Here is a 19,528-nt window from a genome sequence, read left to right as displayed (position 1 = left end):
TTGATCAGTGATGCTAGCATAAATTAAATGTTTATGGCAGTCATCCCAGGAAAATGATATGTGCCACACCAATGGGCACTATCCTCCAGTAGATGCTACACGACAGGGATCCCATGGACATTCCCAGTGCAGCCAAGTATGGCTTTCTGTCAGAAAGCAATTGTTAGTTTCATCGATAAACTGAGGACAAGCCAGATGGCTGTGCTTTCACCCACGTGCACTCTCCAACAACTCTGACATTGATGGTGGCTACAGGAACAGGCTGGTGCTAAGCTAGAAAAGCCACAGGGTAACGTGAGTTTGATGCAGAGGGAGGATGATGACCACCCCATCCTTCTGGATGGGGCAGCTGGTTGCAGACCTGGCCCTATTCCAAACTTGCTGCCACCTCATTTAGCCCACAGCCTAGCCCTGCAAATCCAGTCCTATCAAGGGATGCTGGTGTCACTCCACCTGAAACAGTGTGAGATGACAGGCCTTTGTTCAGTAAGAATCGCAAAAAAATAGTAATAAAGAAACCACAAACACCCCCAGCCCCACCCCCCCACGACATAAAACTGGCACAGGAGCTAGACCCCTGCATGTGAACCAGCTGGCTATCCAGGACCACGAGGAGGTCACCTCAGCTCTCTGACTTGCAGCTCTGGCTGTCTTAAGGCCCTCACAAAACAGCTGAAACCCTCCTGCCTTTCCTGTCTTGCTAGTAACATCACAGTGAAAAATAATCCCTTCATGGTCATTAGAGAACAGCTAAGGAGGACACTGGGCAGAGCCACTTATAAAGGTAACAGTGGAGTGGCCCTGGGGTCCACATGGCTATGGAGAAGTCAGGTATGGCACAAATGCTCGCCAAGACCAGGTAGACCATAGTCAGGTGCTGTGGAACAGCAAGTATTTCCCTCGCAGCACTCAGTCCTTCTGCACTGGGGATGTCAAACAGCGTGAACATGGATGCAGTTCTCTAACCGGAGCAATGGCCATGGGGGCATACTCTGAAAATTGCCCATACTTGGCCCTTAAAAGCCAGCATTTTGTCTCTGAGTTCAAAGCCAGGATTTATCTCAATGTGGTCAGATAGCAAGCCTGTTTCTTCCACCCTCTTCCCAGAAAGTATCTCTTCTTACAAAAATGAGACAGAGATGGTCATTATTCATGCTATCTATCAGAAATTTTGCGTGAAGTTAGCTTTTGGTGCTTTGTTTCTATCACCAGACTCCCTGAAGTTCCCACAGAAGTATGAAGATACTCAGAAGAGAACAGAAAACTGGTTGATTGATTACCTTTCTCTCCATCTGAATTGCATTCAATTAGCTAATGTCATTCAGATGCTTGCAACACTTTAGTTGCCTCAGGCATATACTGGTAGAGCTCTGCTAAAGTCAGGTTCTCTAATAAAACTGCATGGATAAAACTGGCAGAGAATCTGGTCTCACATCTGAGGCCATGCCTGGGCCAACAAAACAAAACAAAACCAGAGAATTTTAGAAGCCAGCTACTGAGAGTATTTAACAGGTAGCTCCCGACAGAGTGTCTGGGGAGAGATGAGTGTCATTAAGATGACTTTAGCTTTGACAAGACAAAAAAAGTATAATAACATTTTGCACATCAACAGACACACAAGTTCAGCAATTGAAAGGTCAATGAGAGAATGGGTTTATTTGCTTTTCTATCACTTTGTCTCATCTCAGTGCCAAAAGAAATACATTAGAAAATTTCCCATGTAGTATTTTAGGCCAAGTTCCCTATTGAAATCAACACTAGTAGAGAGTACTGGTTAAAAATAGATGACACCTTAGTCTCTGTGAAGATAAATATTTAAGCAATATTTTTGAAGACCTAGAGGAAGCTCAGCAGGACCCACGGAAATGCTTCTGCAGAAGCAACCAGCAGTAACCTCTGTTACAAGGCTTTGACTCAAGACAGATCAAAGCATTCAGCTGACCCTGGAAATGAACTAATGTTTTCTAAGGCTACAAATAAACTCACTAAGACCATTACCCAACTCATGATGAACTGATGAAAAAGTTTTCACCAGTTCTCTAAAGTTGCCTCTGTCATTTGCACTTCCCCTCCCTTCTTAGAGGAAACTTGTTCAGACAAATGCAAATTACATTTGAGGATCTGTATTAGTATCTCGTCACATGAGTTTCTTCTTCCTATCACCTACATGAGCTGTGAACTCAGTGCCACTTTCTTTTGGTGACTGGGAAATGAATCTTGCATTTTAATAAACTTGTCTATGGAAGACTCCATTCACACAATACTCAGTTTACATAGGAAAAAAGTTAAAACATATTATTCTGGTTTGTCTCAAACACAGATGGGGAAAGTCTCCAGAGAAAAATCCCAGTCCTGAATCTGCACTGCAGACCTCTACTTCATACTGACGTCAGAGGGAGTTCCGTGCAGCAGATGTGTGCAGACGATGCAACAAAAATCTGCAATGCAGATAGCAGATCCGCAGTGCAGATCAGACACTGGGGTTTTACTCACAGGGTTTTGTTTCAGCTTCACCATTCCCACCACAGAATCACAGAAATGCTGAGGCTGGAGGGGGCCTCTGGAGACCATCTAGTCCAACCCCCTTGCTCAAAGCACTGTCAGCTATAGCAGGTTGCCCAGGACTGTGTCCAGTCATATTTTGAATATCTCCAAGGATGGAGACTCCACAACTTCTCCGGACAAACTGTGCCAGTGTCCGACCGCCCTCACAGTAAAAGAAAAGAAAAAGCTTTTTCTTATATTTGAATGCTATTTGCTGTATTTCATTTTTTTGCCCTCTGCCTCTTGTCCTGTCACTGGGCACTACGGAGAAGAGCCTGGCCCCATCTTGTGCGCTCCCTTCCATCACGTATTTATATTGATAAGCTCCTCCCAAGCTTTCTCTCCTCCAGGCTGAACCGTCACAGCTCTCCCAGCCTCCCCTTCTATGTCAGATCCTCCAGTCTCTTAATCATCTTCATGGTCCTTTGCTGGACTCTTTCCAGTATGTCCCTGTCTCTCTTGTACTGAGGAATCCAGAACTGGACCCAGCACTCCACATATGGCCTCAACGGTGCTGAGCAGAGGTAACACTCTTCCTAATGCCACTTGGGATGCTGTTGGCCTTCTCTGCTGCAAGGTCACATTGCTGGCTCATGGTCTAAGTTGTTGTCCACCAGAACCCCGAGGTTCTTCTCAGGAAAAGCTGCTTTTCAGTCAGTCAGCCCCCAGCGTGTACTGGTGTATGGGGTTCTTCCCTGCCACGCTGCAGGACTTTGTGCTTCCCCTTACTGAACTGCATGAGATTTCTGTCAGCCCAGTTCTCCAGCCTGTGGAAGTCCCTCCGGATGGCAGCACAGCCAGTGGTCTACCAACCACTCCCCCTGCTTTGAGCTCCTTTTTTTAATCTACAAACTTGCTGAGGGTTAAACAGCATAAATCATAGTTGTATAAGCCATAACACAGCCATGCTGGGAAAAAACTGATCTTCATAAAATATATTGAATCAATTTGTGTTAATATAAAGTTTTCATTAATTATTGTACAACTGCTTCAAAAAGAATTACATATAGAAAGTGAGAACTCTGAGTTTAACCTCAGTTCAGTAAAAAATAAAATTAGTTTAACAGAGAGTAACATGGCTGATATTCTGCTGCAGCACAAAACTAAGGAGCCTGTATTCTGTCGACACCAATGAGTAATTTTTGTAAGAAATGAGAACAGTTTTGCTAGCACAAGAGCTGATATGTCAAGATAACACAATTATTTATATTATATAATGAATTATGAAGTTAAAAAGCAGTAAATACTTTTTTTTTTTTTTTTTTTGAGAACCAATGCAATGAGCAAATATGTAAAGCCCAAGCACCACAAAGAAAAGCTACGTTTCAGGTCAGGGCTTGCCACTGCCATCCTCAGATGCTCAGAAAAAGCCTTGGCTACATTAGAATCAGCATTACAGCAGTGGAGAAAAAAGCTAAACTGTTAAAGGCTGTACTGATTCAAAGTTTGCAAGCTTCATGGAGTTTTTGTGAAAGCCAGTGGGCATTCCTCAAGAGGGGAATTTGCTGTATCTAGCCCAAGCCACTTTGATTAACATTATTTGACAGCGTCGCTCATGATTCAGCAAAAGCACTCTGCCAAGTTTATCAGATTTATAACATCAAACAACAAATATGCAAATTTCCATGGACAAGCACTGTTTTGAAGTATCATGCCACCAACTCAGCTGCAGTAAATCAGCGTAAATCCACAGAAGTCAACTTTTATGCCGATTTACACCAAACTTGGCTCACTGTATTTACACTACTACACTCTGTAATTCTTTAAGTACTGCTGACATTGTGGATAATTATATTATGAGCAACTTTAAAACAATTTATGAAGCGAAGCAGCCCTCAAAAGGAGGTGCAGTACCTTAAGAGGAATACAATTTTCTCAACATCTCATCTTCAGAATGAATCTGAATATCACTTTATTATGAATAACACTGTTCAGAATCAGGGCAGGCTGAATTACAACTGCTACAAGAAGACAGGAGGATAACAAGCATCTTTTTGATTCAGGAGCAGATACTGGTGGTGACAATTATATGACAAAAATCAATCTTGAGGTTCTAAGTACTGAGAATAGAAATGTTATCTTCATCTTAGAAACTGCATCTACAGATGCTCACACTGATCTAAATGAGGCTTGCGCACATCACTTAGGAAGAAGGAAAATAAGCTTCTCACAGTTTTCCTTTCTCCAATAAACGCTCTTCGGTAGCTGTTATTTAAAAGAAACAGAACTTCAGGTCCGGTCCTTTTTCAGCTGAGCGGAGAGAAAATTTGCTCTGACGAGGAACTCTAAGTGCTCACATGAAAGAGGAGACAGGTCAAAGGTACATATGTAACAGAAGGAATCAGTGGGCACAAATGGGGACCCAAAGCCCCTATTTTCCTGGGTCATTTTCCACACCTCAAAATGAAGGCCTTTCCACCAAAAGAAGATATAAGATTGCTTTTTGCCAGAGTAAGAGCAGAACTGACAGCAAATTTAGACTATAGGCCTGGTTTCAAAACAACTTGAGTCAATTTATAAAGTTTAGATCAATTTATAAAGTTCAGATGGAAACCAAGTAACACATGATAGTTTTAGCAGTCTTGCTGTGAACACTTCAGTAGATTCAGATCCAAAAATTATTGGAACTAAAAATAAATGTCCCAATCTGCAAACTACAGACACCATGGCTCTGACATCAGCAAGTGCTGAGTACTCAGATGGATAGTGTGATAATTTCCAAATGAGACCTTTCTATTACATAAAATAGTTTCTAGAAATTGCCAGCAGGCAGCTTAACATGCAAAAAGAGATAAAGAACAGCCATTAGCAAGCTATGTGGGTAAGGGGTGTTGACAGTTCGAAGCAGCTTTACTTACCTAGATGTGGCTACATGTCTGCAAAGTCACTGGTAGGCTGGGCTGCAAATTTCTGGCAAAAGAATTTCCAGCAAGGTATGGCAGTTACCAAAAATCATTTTGCATGAGGAGGCAAACCAGACAAAATCTTCGCTAGAAAGCATCAAAAGAGATACACACAGAGCAGGAGGTGCAAACAGGTGACTCTGAGCAACCCATAGCCTGGTATTAATAGCGTTCCCATGGGAATCAACAATTCTATCCATTGGATGGGTGACACCTGTAACAGGTATGGGGATTTCCAGTGTGTCCCAGGCAAACGTTGAGTGGAGATTCTCTCTTGGGTTTCATTAAAAAAAAGAAAAAAGAAAAAATCTCAAATTTGTATTTCAATGCATAAATGGATAGTATTTTCCCAAGATAGAACACAGTTTTGTCTCCAGATCTGATTGTCAGATTCAATTAACTGGAGCTAAGTATCCCTCTTTCCTCCTGCTTCAAAGCTCTTCACATTAAGAAATGCAGGACATTAGTGAAGATTAAAGTCTTATCCATCAGTCTTAAGATTATTTTGGGCAATTTCATGATTATTATTGTTGTTATTCACTTCAAAATATTCCTGAACACTTACTTGCAGGTTTTGCGGTCTCAAAAGCAAACCAAATCTGTCCCCGATGAGATCAGATCTGGAGAATGTTTTACCACATCCTTTAGGACAACATCACTATATAAAATACCACTTAACTTCATTGACATCAGCCAGCTGTTTAGAAGCAGATGAAACTGTACTGGAATTTCCTTTGAGTGACTTTTTAATGTTTCTTGCTTACGCAAATTAAAGAACTCAAGATAAAGCTTCAGCAATTGATTAGTCAAAGACTTTTATCTCAGCTCATCACACTCTCTGACTGCCAAGAGTAAGAAAGCCACTATCCCATTTTCTCATTGGGAATGAAATATATACCATGACAGCCTTAATTTAATAACAGGATGAACAACTTACGGCCCACAGGACATGTACAGACCGCCAGGACAATAAATCTCTTCCAGAGCCCACATCCCCTCCCCTCCTCCCAAGTGCCCTTCAGGTGCAGACTGCAGGTTAGAGGAATAGGCCAGCTGCCCACCAGCACCTTTCCAGTGCTATTTTGCCTGAAAATCCAGCTGCTCGTCCCCATTAGGTGACACTCCATGACAGTCAGTTCATATCAGGAAATCCTGGACCTCTGCATGTGCACAGAAAGACCCACTGGGTGTAACCACATGGCAGGAGGGGAAGGGGTCATGGCATATAATTCACTTTATCTACCAGAATAGGATATGTAGTCCACTCCACCAGGGTAATTAGGTATGATTTACAGCATAATAGTAGTGGCAATAATACCTTTCATTAGCACCAATTAGAGTATTTAAAGCTGCAACATAAGCTATGACTGGTTTCTTACACATCTTGTTTTTTACATCTTCCCTACCTTCCCCATAGCGACACATTCTGTGACCCGGTTACCCGGTAGGTAACGGTCCTGTTAAGCTATTGATCACGTTCAGCTATGTTTAGGAAGTTAATGGGAAGGCTGACCGAGAGACATAACAGCAATTGCCTTAGGGAAAGGATAGCCAGTTTTCCTTATGAAACCAGGCTAAAAATTATGTCAATGGGAACTGCAAGGCATCTCAGTTTGGTATTAATATTAGCTCTCATCGTGGAGATAACTAAATAGTGCATTATTAAATGTTTCCTTATCAAGATAAAGACTACCTTTAAATTCATGTATTTTCCTATATACAACTCCCTGCCCATATACAGTTTCTTCTATAAACCTGCAAGGAAGACTGGGCTGGCAACTTCAGTAAGCCAAGCAACTGATCATGACCCCTGGAAAGACTTGTATACCCACGTGAGAGCTGCACAGGTATTGGAGACTCACATGGTTGTACAGGTATACCACGTTTGGATTTAAAAATACATCTACCCTCTGTGTGTGGTGGGGGCTAGTGTAGGTCATGTCAAGGACTGGGGGTGATCTGGGGGCTTACAAAGCCAGAACTGGAAGCCTTGCACAGCTGCAAAACAAATGCTCGGAGTCTATCGTGGTACAAGGTTCAGGTGATGTATGTCAGGCAGAGGAGTGTAGTCAAGGGCAGGCATTGGTCAGTCCTCAAAGCAGGACTTCTTTACCGCCAGGACTTTGTTTATCCATGAAGCTTCAGTTAAAACTCTCCTTCCCATTGTAGAAGTGGATTTCTTCCCTGCCTTTCAGAGGCACAGCTCTGTTAGGACACCCACAGTCCATCTGAATTTCTTAACTTGGATCTTTTGAAGTGTCTGATATTTACTGGGACAGAATCGCTGGGTTTGCTTGTCATCAATAATACATCTATCCTATGAAGAACAAGGAGACTGTGATATTAAAAAAAAAAAAAAAAAGGGAAAAAAAAAAAAAAAAGAGAGAACTCCATCTCTCTTTCAACTGCCTGAAAAAACACCTTCCTCTTGGACCCGTGTGGATATACGCAAAGAGCGAGAGAATGCAGCCTTTGAACAGTAACTGGTATAAATCTTTCTCCTCTGATCATTCCCCCTCTGACTCATAAATCTCAATCTACCAAGAAATGAGTGCCTAGCTCTCATAAAGTGTAACATGCACCTAGAAGGGAGGCACAATTAAAAGAAGAGAGAAGAGAGACAAATAATGTGGGAGCCATTTCCTTAATGAACAGAACACTTTTCACTTCTTATTCATTGTAATGAGAATCAATAAATAACTGGAATAAGCAACAGGTTTGAACAGAACACAGATGAATTTAAGTTTAATGCAAGTGCCTTATAATAAGTCTGGATTGAGAAAGATGTTGAGAAGAGTGGTTTTTCAAGCGACTGCTTACATTTTAATGTTTAGTGAGACCTGGATCTGCAGTATAAAAAACAATGAGAAAGTGTCTTTCATGTTTCCAGCCTTGTGCAGTCTTTTTTTTTTTTTTTTTTTTTTAAAAACAAGTTAGGGCAAGTGAGACTCATCTCATCTTTCTGTGTGTTTTTTAAAAAACAAGAAAATCCAAATTAAAAAAGCCATAAACAAATACTGAGGGGAGGGAGGGAGGAGGGGAGGGAGGGAGGGAGGACTTTATTCTGCACAACTAGCCCTCAACTGCTGCTCTTCTGCAGTCATGGTCATGGCTCTCCTGCACAGCATCACCTCCCTCTCTGATTTTCAGACCTCACGTACGAGCTTAGGTAGCTACAGACGAGCTTTGGTGCTGCCCAGAGAATGTCAAAATGTGAGAGGTGGTGAAGGAGGAGTCCTGCAGGTCCCTCTCTGCCATGTGTCTGGAGATGGGCTCTTGCTCTGAGTCAGACAAGGCAGAGGGAAGGCAGGCTCATATCCCTTATTCCCATGGATACCACCTTGACCCACACGATTGAGGCTTGTGAGCTGACTCCCAGCACAAAGCACTGTGACTGAAATTTTTGCATTTGGAGCACTGGAGTATCACCTCTATCCTGTAGACCAAGTGGACAGTAGCTGGCAAGAGCAAGAGTTTACATCACCCGTGACCCAACCAGAAATACAAGATTAGCTGCCAGTGTGATTTAAGATTCCCAAAGCAGCACAGAAGCAGATAAGGAAAGCAAATCAAACTGTCCTTGGAAAGATAAAGAAACTTTGCAGCTGACATAGGAAGAGCAGCTATTGAGGTACACAGGGGTGTTCCAGCCTCAAGCTAAAAACTGGAAATATTTTGAAAGGTGACAGAAATTAAGAACCCATGCAAGCCTTGAGCTTAAAAACCCTGTGATGTTGAAGGAACTAAATCTGCCTTTCTGCTTCCCAGGACATATGGCCTCGGTAACAGATGATATATATCACTTCCTAGTTCAGCCTAGCTACATAGGTATCCAGTAAGGCTTGTCTGGTACAGCACAGAGGATCTTTGCCTCATCTGCTGACTGTTCAGCTGCCTGCTACCCTGATTTATCACTTTGGAAACACTCCCACCCCAAGTCCCCACGTGCTAGATAGAGCCAGCTGGACTGTTCTGCGATTCCAGACCAACTTTAGCTGTCATGCAGGGCCTGGACCAGGATGGGAGGTTGCACTGAATGTTTTGTCTCAGATGAGCATCTCCATTCTTCTCTGGATGTCTCAGTCACCTTGTACCATGGGATCTCTTCTGTCACAAGATCCAGCACAGCCATTACATCCCATGAGCACCACCAGTGTCATACACCCCAATGCAGTGTCCCAGGTCTCCAGACTCCAAACAACACTCCATCTCTCCCGTACATCAAAACCAAACAGATCTAGAAGAAATCATGACATCTTGGACACATTAAATTTTCAGCTGGAGCAGTACCACCCTAGTGACTTGATTCATTCCAGTCTGGGAACAAATGCAGCAGTTTCTCTCGTATCCTCCAACATAAAGCACTTCCACAAACTTCTAGGTGGTATTTGTAGACGAGGACTCAAACCTGTCTCTTGTTTCTCTGCTCCCCCTGGTGGGTGCCAGCCAGGCATTAACAAAACATCTGCTTGGGTAGTGCTGCCAGGGAGCTGCACGCAGAAGCTAAAGCAGGCTGTAAAGTTATTACACAGCCTCCTTAAGAGCTCATTAATGACCACTGTTAATTCTTACCAATAGCGCCACTGCTCATTACAGGGACCTAGCAGATTAAAAAGCAGATCTAGGAAGAGAGTTTCTGAGTTACAGACTTCAGTGTTGGCAACCGCTGACATCTCCAGCCAATATCCAGATCCCGCAGCCCTGACAAGGCCAAACATCCACCACCTAATATTCCTGGGCCTCAGTCCACAGCCACGGGCAACGATTGTACACACACGGATGCTGACCCACGCACAGCTATTCAAAAAGAAAGTGATCGCAGCTCCTATAACTGTGAACTTAGATATTTGTGCAAAGAAAGATAGCAGGTATATCAGATTTGTTGCATAAAGTGTGGGCCAAGAAGCTAATCATTTCTGTGCCTAATTTTTTCTTGTCATTCTTCATATTGCACTGTATTTTCAAACGCAATTCAAATTGAGGCCTCCCTTGCCTTTCCTAGACAAATAGACTAAATGCCAGTGAGAATGGATCTTAAAATCTATATTTTAAGCACTGCAGTAGTATAACTAGTCAAGACACAAAATTATTTATAACTGCTGACTCCGCACAATACTTCAAACAAGAAGATACTGCAACCTCTTTCAATTCTCTCTTTAGAAAGGTACTCAACCTTGTTTAGACCAGTCTTATGCTTGTTCTTGGTATCTTCAGAAAAGACATAGCAAAATAATTGTATAAGAAAACCAAGACCATCAGAACACTTTTTAATTAAGGAGAGATCAGGCACTATAGTCATTTGGGGTGTAGAGAGGGGGTTGGTTTCATTTGGTTTTTGCTTTATATCTTAAAGATGAATTATTACTGCAGGAAAAGTATCACTGAAATGACTGAAATAATCATATTCCTCCTTTTATGTTTAAAAGCATTACAAGCTCATATCTAGATGTTGAACAAAATCAAATATATATCTCTTCCTACTTTTCCAAGCTGCAGAACAATAAGTACTGCACAGTAGAAAACAAGATCTAATACAAGAGGTAGCAACGGGGATTTCATGCAGCTTATATATATTCACATTAAAAGATATGCAATCACAAGGAAGTGTGACTCATTTGACACCGGAGAGAGATTTTCTTTTTAACTATGCATGAAAGGGATAGTATTGCCATACACTGCTCTACCAGCAGTGAATCACAAGTAGTAAGGGAGTCGCTGCATTTTACAGTCTGTAGCAGTCACATTTAGAAATAAAAAGGCCTGGTTCTTGTCTGTAAAATCAGGTTATACAAGCCCAGCATTGCCCCCCCCCCCACATACACACCCCCCCTGAGATTCAGCCACCAGATTCCTAATTAAGACATACTGGACTAGACAACTTGTGAATCACATTTCATTCCTCAAAAGGCAACAGGGTAGCAAGATCTTCCACTAGTGTCTAGTAAACCAGAAACAAGGAAAGCCCATGCTTGCCAGTCAAACTCTGTCAAGGAAGCACTTGAAGATCACGACCCACAGAAGACCCTGATGAATCAAACATGTGACCCGGCATAAAAAAGATGCTACTGTCTCCTAAGCCCAGGTTTGCACCATAATATCAACATGATCCCAAACTGAATAAAAATACCACAATGTTTTTATTTTCTCATGTCTTTAGACAGTAATTGCACTGTACTCACTTATCTTCCACTCTTCTGCATAGCTCCTAAAGACGCATGGGGCTTCCTTACTTTATAAAACTAGACAGTTACAATTTACTCTGTAACAACAATTTGTTTGGATTTCCATTTATAAAAGCCCACCAAAATGCCACATGGTACAGTAATTTCTATACTGATGAAATACAAAGGTTCTGTAAAGTTTATAAAGCCATTTAAACTGCATTAGCTAAACTACTTTGCCAAACTACATTTTCCAACTCATCTGTCCTTATTATGCTACATACAAGCTCACTTCTTCCAAGTCACCCCTACTCAAATAATCAAATCATGCCATTTGAAATGCAGTGACACTATTTTGTCATATAAAATGGTTGAAATTATCTTGATGATGGCAATGGAAGGATCGCTGCTACCCAGAATTTGTTATGAGAAGTAAAAGCTGAAAAAGAGTTAGATCTCTTGAAATTACAGATTTTAAATACCAGAGACACAAAGTCTTTAAAAGCCATTAAATACCGTGGCTCATCATAAAAGGAGGATCCACGTTCTGAAACACTTGTCCTGAATCATTTCAATGGAAATATTAAAGAATGAAAATGTGCTATGGAATTACAGGATTTATTTATATAGACTGACATAAACTCACTTTATGGTAATATGTTTTTAAATGTCAAGCAGTATAAATAAGATATCTGAAATTACTACCTAATATAATGACTTATATAAGTACCTTCAAAATAATGATTATATGAAGACTGAAATAAGTTTGACAGACTGAGATATAACCAACATCACTGTAGTCAGAGAAATTCGTCCAAAGCAAAAACCATTTTATGCTTGCACACATGTTGTGTTGAATATAAAAGTAAAGCACAGTTTTTCAACAACAGCAAAAGAAGTTTTAAAAAAACACTTGGAAAAAAATCAATCTGCCACTCCCTTCAGTTTTGCTGGGCACACCAATTTTCACATTTTGGTCAGAGATCCACTGCACACACATGGCTTCTCTATTTTACCTCATTTTGAGAAAACTGTTTGCAGAAAACATGCCTTCAAGAAACATTTGACAACTATATGTCCACATGATTAAATAAAAGAGAGGAAAGCCCAGCAATAGATACATTATGCACTTTACAACAGCAGCAATTGCTTGCTTGCAAGCCCCTGGCCAGAATCCTTCTCCTTGACAAAATAAATTAATGCTAGACAGTTCTCAAGACATTACATCCACAGAAAAAGGCTTAGGTCTCCCTTGTATCAATAAAGAACATCATCTGACCTAAAATGCACGTCTTCATCACTAAACCACTTTCAAATGAAACAATACCAACCTTCAAAGACATCTTCATATAATGAGCTGTCTTTATCGACCATTTTGACTAGTTACAGTATTTATATCTGTCTAGTCCATAATCTCTGAAGAAGGCTAATGAGAGCTGAGAAGTGAAAGACAAGTCCAGCCAGTATTATGTATGGACCTCTTTTTTCACTCCTGTTCAGTACGAAGATACACAGCATGGCAGAATCTTTCAGTATCGACTTCTCCCACCAAACCCACACTGCAGACTTAATCTTAAAAAGACACCCTCTCAGGATAAACAAAGTAAACTCATATCCATCAAACCTGAAAGATGTTTTCACCAACGCCTCAGGACTGTCCACTGGTGGTAGTTCATCTGCTAAGATTTCTTCAGGAGGTCTAGGGTCACTGATGATGGTCGGCTTTGACCTTTCCTTGAGGTTGCCAGTCAGCCCACCGATAATGGTGTTCCACAAGCAGTTTTGTGATTTAGACCCTGCAAAAACAGAGAGTGAGAAGCAAAATAAATTCATAGGCCTATCATCCAGTCTCTCAGCAATCTGGAAAACAAAGATGGTCTGTTATCTTTTTACCTTTGCATCACCACACTTTGGGATTAAGCCTGAAAACCTGAAATAAAGCTCAAAATGGAAATAAGCACTAATGTTCAATTCATTCTGAATCCAAGACTGTAATGCTTCCCATAAAAACAGATCATGGAGTTTTCATGTGTCAATAAAAAACATCCTCTCTTCATTATACTTAGATTATAGCTTAGCATCCATTGATGTGGCAGTATTTTAAGCCAAATAACAAACCAAAAAACAAAGCATTAAATCAATACAATATTAATCACTGGCTTTCTTAAAAGTACTGAAATACTGCTCAGTTCAGCTCAGAGACTTCCCACAACAGAGATGCAGCAAGCATTAATCTTACTGGGTTCCAAAGTAATAAGACATACCAACTCTACTGGCAGTCATTTTCCACGGGCTTCTTATCAACAGGCAAAATGAAAAAAAAAAAAATTCTGATAAAAGGGATATATCTGAAGTCAGCAACTGATTTTTATAAGAGACTGTACAGGTAAATTTTCAAATATTTTCCTGGCATTCAGACTTAATTCTCCAGCAGAGACAATTAAGAAGCAAATAGTTGACCTAACACATATGGAGAAAGGTTGACTTTTTGCTGCAGTACATACGAAGTACGTAAGAGGAAACCAAATAGAAGAGCTGTTATCCCATGTCTCTCCTGTGAATATATCATGAGAAACTACTGTTAGAAGCAGCAATATCTGCTGCTACGGACAGGTGATAGCACCCTTATTTTGCTGGTTGTCTTAAAAGTCGTGTTTTCACACCTAAATGATGCAAAGACAGAAGAGCAGCAAGAATCCTCATTTAACTTCTCCATTCCAAAATAATTTTCAGAGTATTTCCCAGCTAATCAGGAAAGCTCCATACTCATAGGCTAGCCTGCTCTTAATTGCCAGCAGCTATTTAATGTGCATGGACCTTATTTACCCAGATTTAGAGGTAGCTTTGACCTCCTGTGCCGAGTTCTGTGCTACAATAACTAGAAAAATTACTCCTCACACCAGGTAGTCCAAAGCCAAGTAATGTCTACAAAACAGCTGCAGAAATAAATACATCAATACATCTTTATCATTCAAGGACTTGCGATGTTATGTCAATACCGCTGTTTCTGTTCACCCAAATTTCTCAAAATTTCTTAGTCTTACTTGAATAGGTAAGCATTTGTTTTCCCCTTCTGTAAGGGGAAGTATAAAGGATGTAAGAGTTTTAAATGATCTGACTGTACAGGCCATCTGTGACAGAGCCAAAAATATTGTGATTCCCTATAATATGTTGAGAGGACAGGGGTTTTTTGCAAAACTATGGCATACTCAGCACAGTTGAAACCAGAATTTTACCAGTCAAAAAAGAAAAATAAGTTGCTATCCAGCCACACATCTTGCACACTAAGACAGGAGAGCAGGACACCAATACTTGTAAAAAAAGCAGCTGTGCCCTATTAAAATAATATTTTGTGGAAAAGAGGCTCTCTGCAGCCACTTTTATAATTTTGAAGTTTTTCCCTGCAACTACTCCAAGGAATCTGCTGAACTTCCCAAACCACCACCTTCTCCCTATTTTCTCAGCTCCACCCTTTCTTTTATTCCAGTTAGTGACAGGCTAACTAACTGCCACTGAAAACATATAATCACTCAAATCCAACTTTTTTTCTTTAAACAAAAACAGTGCAAGAAAACCCAGTACTTGTTTCAGTGTATATAGGTTTTTTTTTCCCTATGTTCTCTGCACATCTTTGGCTCTTCTGAAGATCAACAGCCACAAATCAACCAACTGACATGAATTAACCAACTTCACTAGAACAATGGAACACCCACCTGTCCTAATCAGTGTTCAGCCTGCCCACAGGTATGCTTAGGTGAAGGGAATTTGGGAATTTAACTGGCCTGCCTGAACAGACACCAGCCAGGAGCTTCCAGCTGCCTGAAATGCTGAAAGCCTGATGAACTTAAATTCCCACAGCCACAACTGCTCAAGGACTGTTAGCACAGTGGTACTTGTAGCAAGATGACATAGTGAGGTCACATAGTCAGGTACATTAACTGCTGCTAAAGGGAGTAGTAACCACTTAAATTCAGTCTCCTAAATGGACTAGAATTTGACATTTAAGAGTACAGGGGATTGGGTAGCCCTAGCATTGGAATGAGTAACAATTTTAATTTCAAATCCATGTGAATAAGTGTAAATGGTTGCAAAAATGCTTCTCCCTCCTTTTATTGTACCCTGTCAAAGATGGTTATAGCTGAGCTAGAAGCAAAACCAAAATAGACTTAGGTGTTACAATTTAAAAAGCAGAACTCTGCTTAAAGAATCTGCAGGCAGGTGTTCAAATACTTTAACACAGCCTGAAAATCTTGTGATACTGCAAGTCTGGCTACCTGGATCACCGATAACCAGACAACTATCATTCCCATTGGCCCACTTAATGATACCAGCAGCCTTCCCCTCTTTGTTCCTGAACTAAAGGGGAAACAGCTAGATGCTGCAGAGAGGTGTGGAGAACAGTCAGGATAGACAAGGCTTTTCTCAGTTTCTGTAGCCTAACTTGTGTTTGTTGTATGCACAGAAAGTTAGATCAGGTAAGTAAGGTCAGCCAAAATGGGTATGGTTTGTTAAGCGTTCTGGACAGCCCAGCTGTGATCCCACTGAGATTTCTGAAGGTTTTACAGTTTTACTCAAATGGGCAGCTGTTATCATTTCCAGCAATGGAAATGCTGTTCTCTGTTGTGAGGTTGGTAATTGCCTTTGAGTTAAGCATTCGAGTGAATATGAAAGGCACAACCCAGGAAGATACCCAGTCTCTGGTTTGTGACTCAGACACAAGGACAATGATGATAACCTTTATGACTTCAGTTATTGCTTGGACCTTTATCCTCAAATGCTGCAGCTTTTTCTGCCATTCAGTCAGAATGTTTTTGAATGTTTGATCTGTGCTCCACTGTTTGTTCAATGAAACATGGTGTAGTAGAGTAGGTTATATTACTCTCTGCATAAATTTTGGGCATCACTCATTTAACTTACATTAGCAGAGCACATGCCTCAGACATTTCCCTCCTTTCCATAACACAGTTCCCATTCTAATTTTGCTTACCGTTCCCACAGAGTTGTCACCTTATTAATGATATTAATGATACCCTACAAGAAGCTAGCTGGATCATTAAATCCTCAACCTGACTCCCAGACCACTAAATTTAACTCCTAAAAGTGAAGGTCTGCTTTACACTTTGAATTATCTCCCTCCGCCCCTGTACTATGCCTCTGTGGCTCTTTCCCAACCAGGCTTATCTAAGTGTTCCTCTCGGTATCGCATTTCTTTTACGGTCAAATAGCCTGCAGCCTTGATCTCACCTCCCCACTTAATCCCGTGCAGCACTGGGCCTTGATGAGGTCTTGTAAGGGGGTATCCTGTGCTTTCATTCAGCTGACAGCCATCCGCAGGGCTGTTCTCCTCCATGCTATGCCAGTCACCCCTACCTCTGCAAATAAGGCTTGGCTGCCTGGCTGAGAGCCAAGATTAACGCAGGAGCAGAACCTGGTTGTTCCTGGGTCTCAGACCTGCACCCTGTGCACATTTACCAAAAATCAAGTTCTTATCCATGTCAGAATCAGAACTGAAATGCCAGCTCAGTTCCAAATGTCATGACATTACGCTTGACCTACTTGTCAGGCAATATTGCAGCATGAGGCCCTCCTAACCCAAATATCCAGGAATAAACAGTACTTGGGGTAAATCTTCCAACTCCGTACCTAGCATTCATGAAATATCATGGACAAAAAGTGGAGTGGTAAAGAACTCGAAAACGTTTGCATTTACAATTCTCTCTTCTGTGATTTCCTTTGCCATATGCATTTTCAGGGTTGAACCAGCCAGGACTGATGACTAGAGCCCCTTTTTAAGCTTTACTGTCTACAACATGAAGGAAAATAAATACTAAATCAGGAATAAGGAATGTCAGTACAATTTTCTCTCAGTCCTGTTCGATCTGCTCCATCACCTTGTAAGTCACTACATGCAACAGATTTCATAGCCACAGATGTTCCTTCTGCATTATGCACCTTAGCTACCTATGTGAGGTTTGGCATGCTCAGAGTGCCATCCTGTGACTGTGTGAAATACTGCACCATAAATGTAAATTATTTTGATGTTTTGATCTGCACCACCCACGATGATGGCAAATGACCCCCTTTTAATGATCAGAAGGGGATTTTTCCCTGCTAAGCGATGACAAATCAACATGAAACTGCATTATGAACAGGATTTCCTATCTTCCTCCTCATTCCTACATATTTTCTCACACGAGTTTTAATAATTTACATGGTCAAAGTCATGGTCAGTTGGTGCTACATTACCAGATGTATTCCTTTATTTTGTTCAAACTTGGGTCATTTATTTCAAATCCCAAGCCATATCTTCAGCTCCTAACCTTGCTGTGTGAAGGTGATGGAGGAGCTACCAGTAAGGTTTAGTTACATTTTTCATATGCTATTTCTAAGGCTTGAGTCAAACCTCTTTGTAGCCACTGTAGTCAACTTCAGTTGGCTTTGTGACACATCTTGTTATAACTTGAAACAACAGTAAGGCAACAAAGCCTTCCATTCTTTTAAATTTGCACCAACTCTGTTCAATAAGACTGAACTGTACTGAACAGTGACTGAACACTTCTGTAAGTGACTGTTCCAACTAAGTACTGTGGTTCCTCAGTTTAGTACTGTAAATTAACTGTAATAACAGGTCAGACATCATATGAGATTAAAAGACTTATTAAATGTGTTTATTTCTACAGTAGATATAGAAATCAACCAGTTAAAATAAAAAAGACTACTTACGGGCAAATCGTGAAAGTGGTCGTGCATTTTTGTCACCTGTCTCGTTTGCAACTGAAAGGAGAAAATAGAAATAAAAAGCATTCAAATTCAAATTTTACATTAAGATTAATGATAATAGCAATTCTCATGCATATAAGGGAGAGAAGACTGGTCACAGTAACAGCAGCTGGCTATATACACACAGATATATAATACTTAATGCCACCAAATATATTACTTTGCATGTTTGTCTGTCTGTCTGGTTCAGTTTGGCTTTCAGAGTCAGGAGGTCACACCACAAGGCACCTGTCTTGACCCACATAATAACTGAATCATATAACTGCCCAACATTCAAGCACTAGCCATTAATAGTACATAGCAATATATGATCGCAGTCATCCTTACAAATTCTATTTTATATTGGACTTTTTTCCAAGTCTTAAATAAAATGTCATTTTTCCTGTTGGCATTTATGAGTACAATAAAGAAAAAGTAAGATTATTCCATCTATATAAAGAAATGCACCAGCAAAGTTGGAAGCCCAGAGGATCATTGAAGAGCAAATTAAATGAAATTCAAGGATCTGTGCAAAGGGATCCTCTGACATTTGGAACTGCATATAGATATCAGCTAGGATAAAAACAACCCTTTACAAATCCTGCTTTTTTCTGCCTCTGATTCATACTGGCATAGCTCTCAACATTTCTGTGACCCAGGCAGCATGCAGTTAGTCAAGAGCATAAATGACTCTTTGGGGTTCTCGCAATATTAAACTACAGCTGAAAAAAAGAGGAGAGTTATCAAGGAGAGGAATTACCACCCATTACTTTTTATTTTGTGTAGCTCGAATAATCATGAGGAACAGCATTGACGGCACACAGGGAGGAGAGCATAATATAAGTGTGCACAGAAACCTTGCCAATTCTTTTATTTCTTTAAAAATGCTGTTTTCTAGAGACAAAACTAACCAAGCTAAGAAATACCACAAGAGGATGCAAAATATGACCAGAACTGAGACTCACAGGTTCCTAGCAATATAATGTCAACTAAACTACAATGGACTTTTTGAAGCCAGAAATGACTTTTGATGAAATTTAATTCTCCTGACAAGGCCTATACCCAGTGTCACTCCAGCTTTCCTTACTTGGTCTCCAACCTTTACCTGTTGATTAAGGTGGCTCCAGCACTAAGTGTAGTAGTGAACAGAGGGACTCTTTT

At 40.7% G+C, this 19,528-nt stretch overlaps 1 protein-coding gene across 2 annotated transcripts in view; it reads right to left on the bottom strand.

The window, feature by feature from the left end:
- PDE1C (phosphodiesterase 1C) overlaps positions 1-19,528 on the bottom strand; it is a 319,253-nt gene that overhangs the window by 255,761 nt on the left and 43,964 nt on the right. For both annotated transcript variants that reach the window (XM_074881465.1, XM_074881050.1), the window contains exons 2-3: positions 18,332-18,382; positions 13,233-13,404 (exon numbers count right to left, since the gene is read on the bottom strand). In XM_074881465.1, coding sequence (XP_074737566.1) covers positions 13,233-13,404; positions 18,332-18,382 — 223 coding nt within the window. The remainder of the gene's footprint in view (positions 1-13,232; positions 13,405-18,331; positions 18,383-19,528) is intronic.

This window comes from Strix uralensis, chromosome 1, assembly GCF_047716275.1.
Source record: "Strix uralensis isolate ZFMK-TIS-50842 chromosome 1, bStrUra1, whole genome shotgun sequence".
Taxonomy (NCBI): Eukaryota; Metazoa; Chordata; class Aves; order Strigiformes; family Strigidae; genus Strix; species Strix uralensis.
Note: the sequence above shows the minus strand (reverse complement) of the source record. Positions and strands in the feature narration are given on the sequence as shown.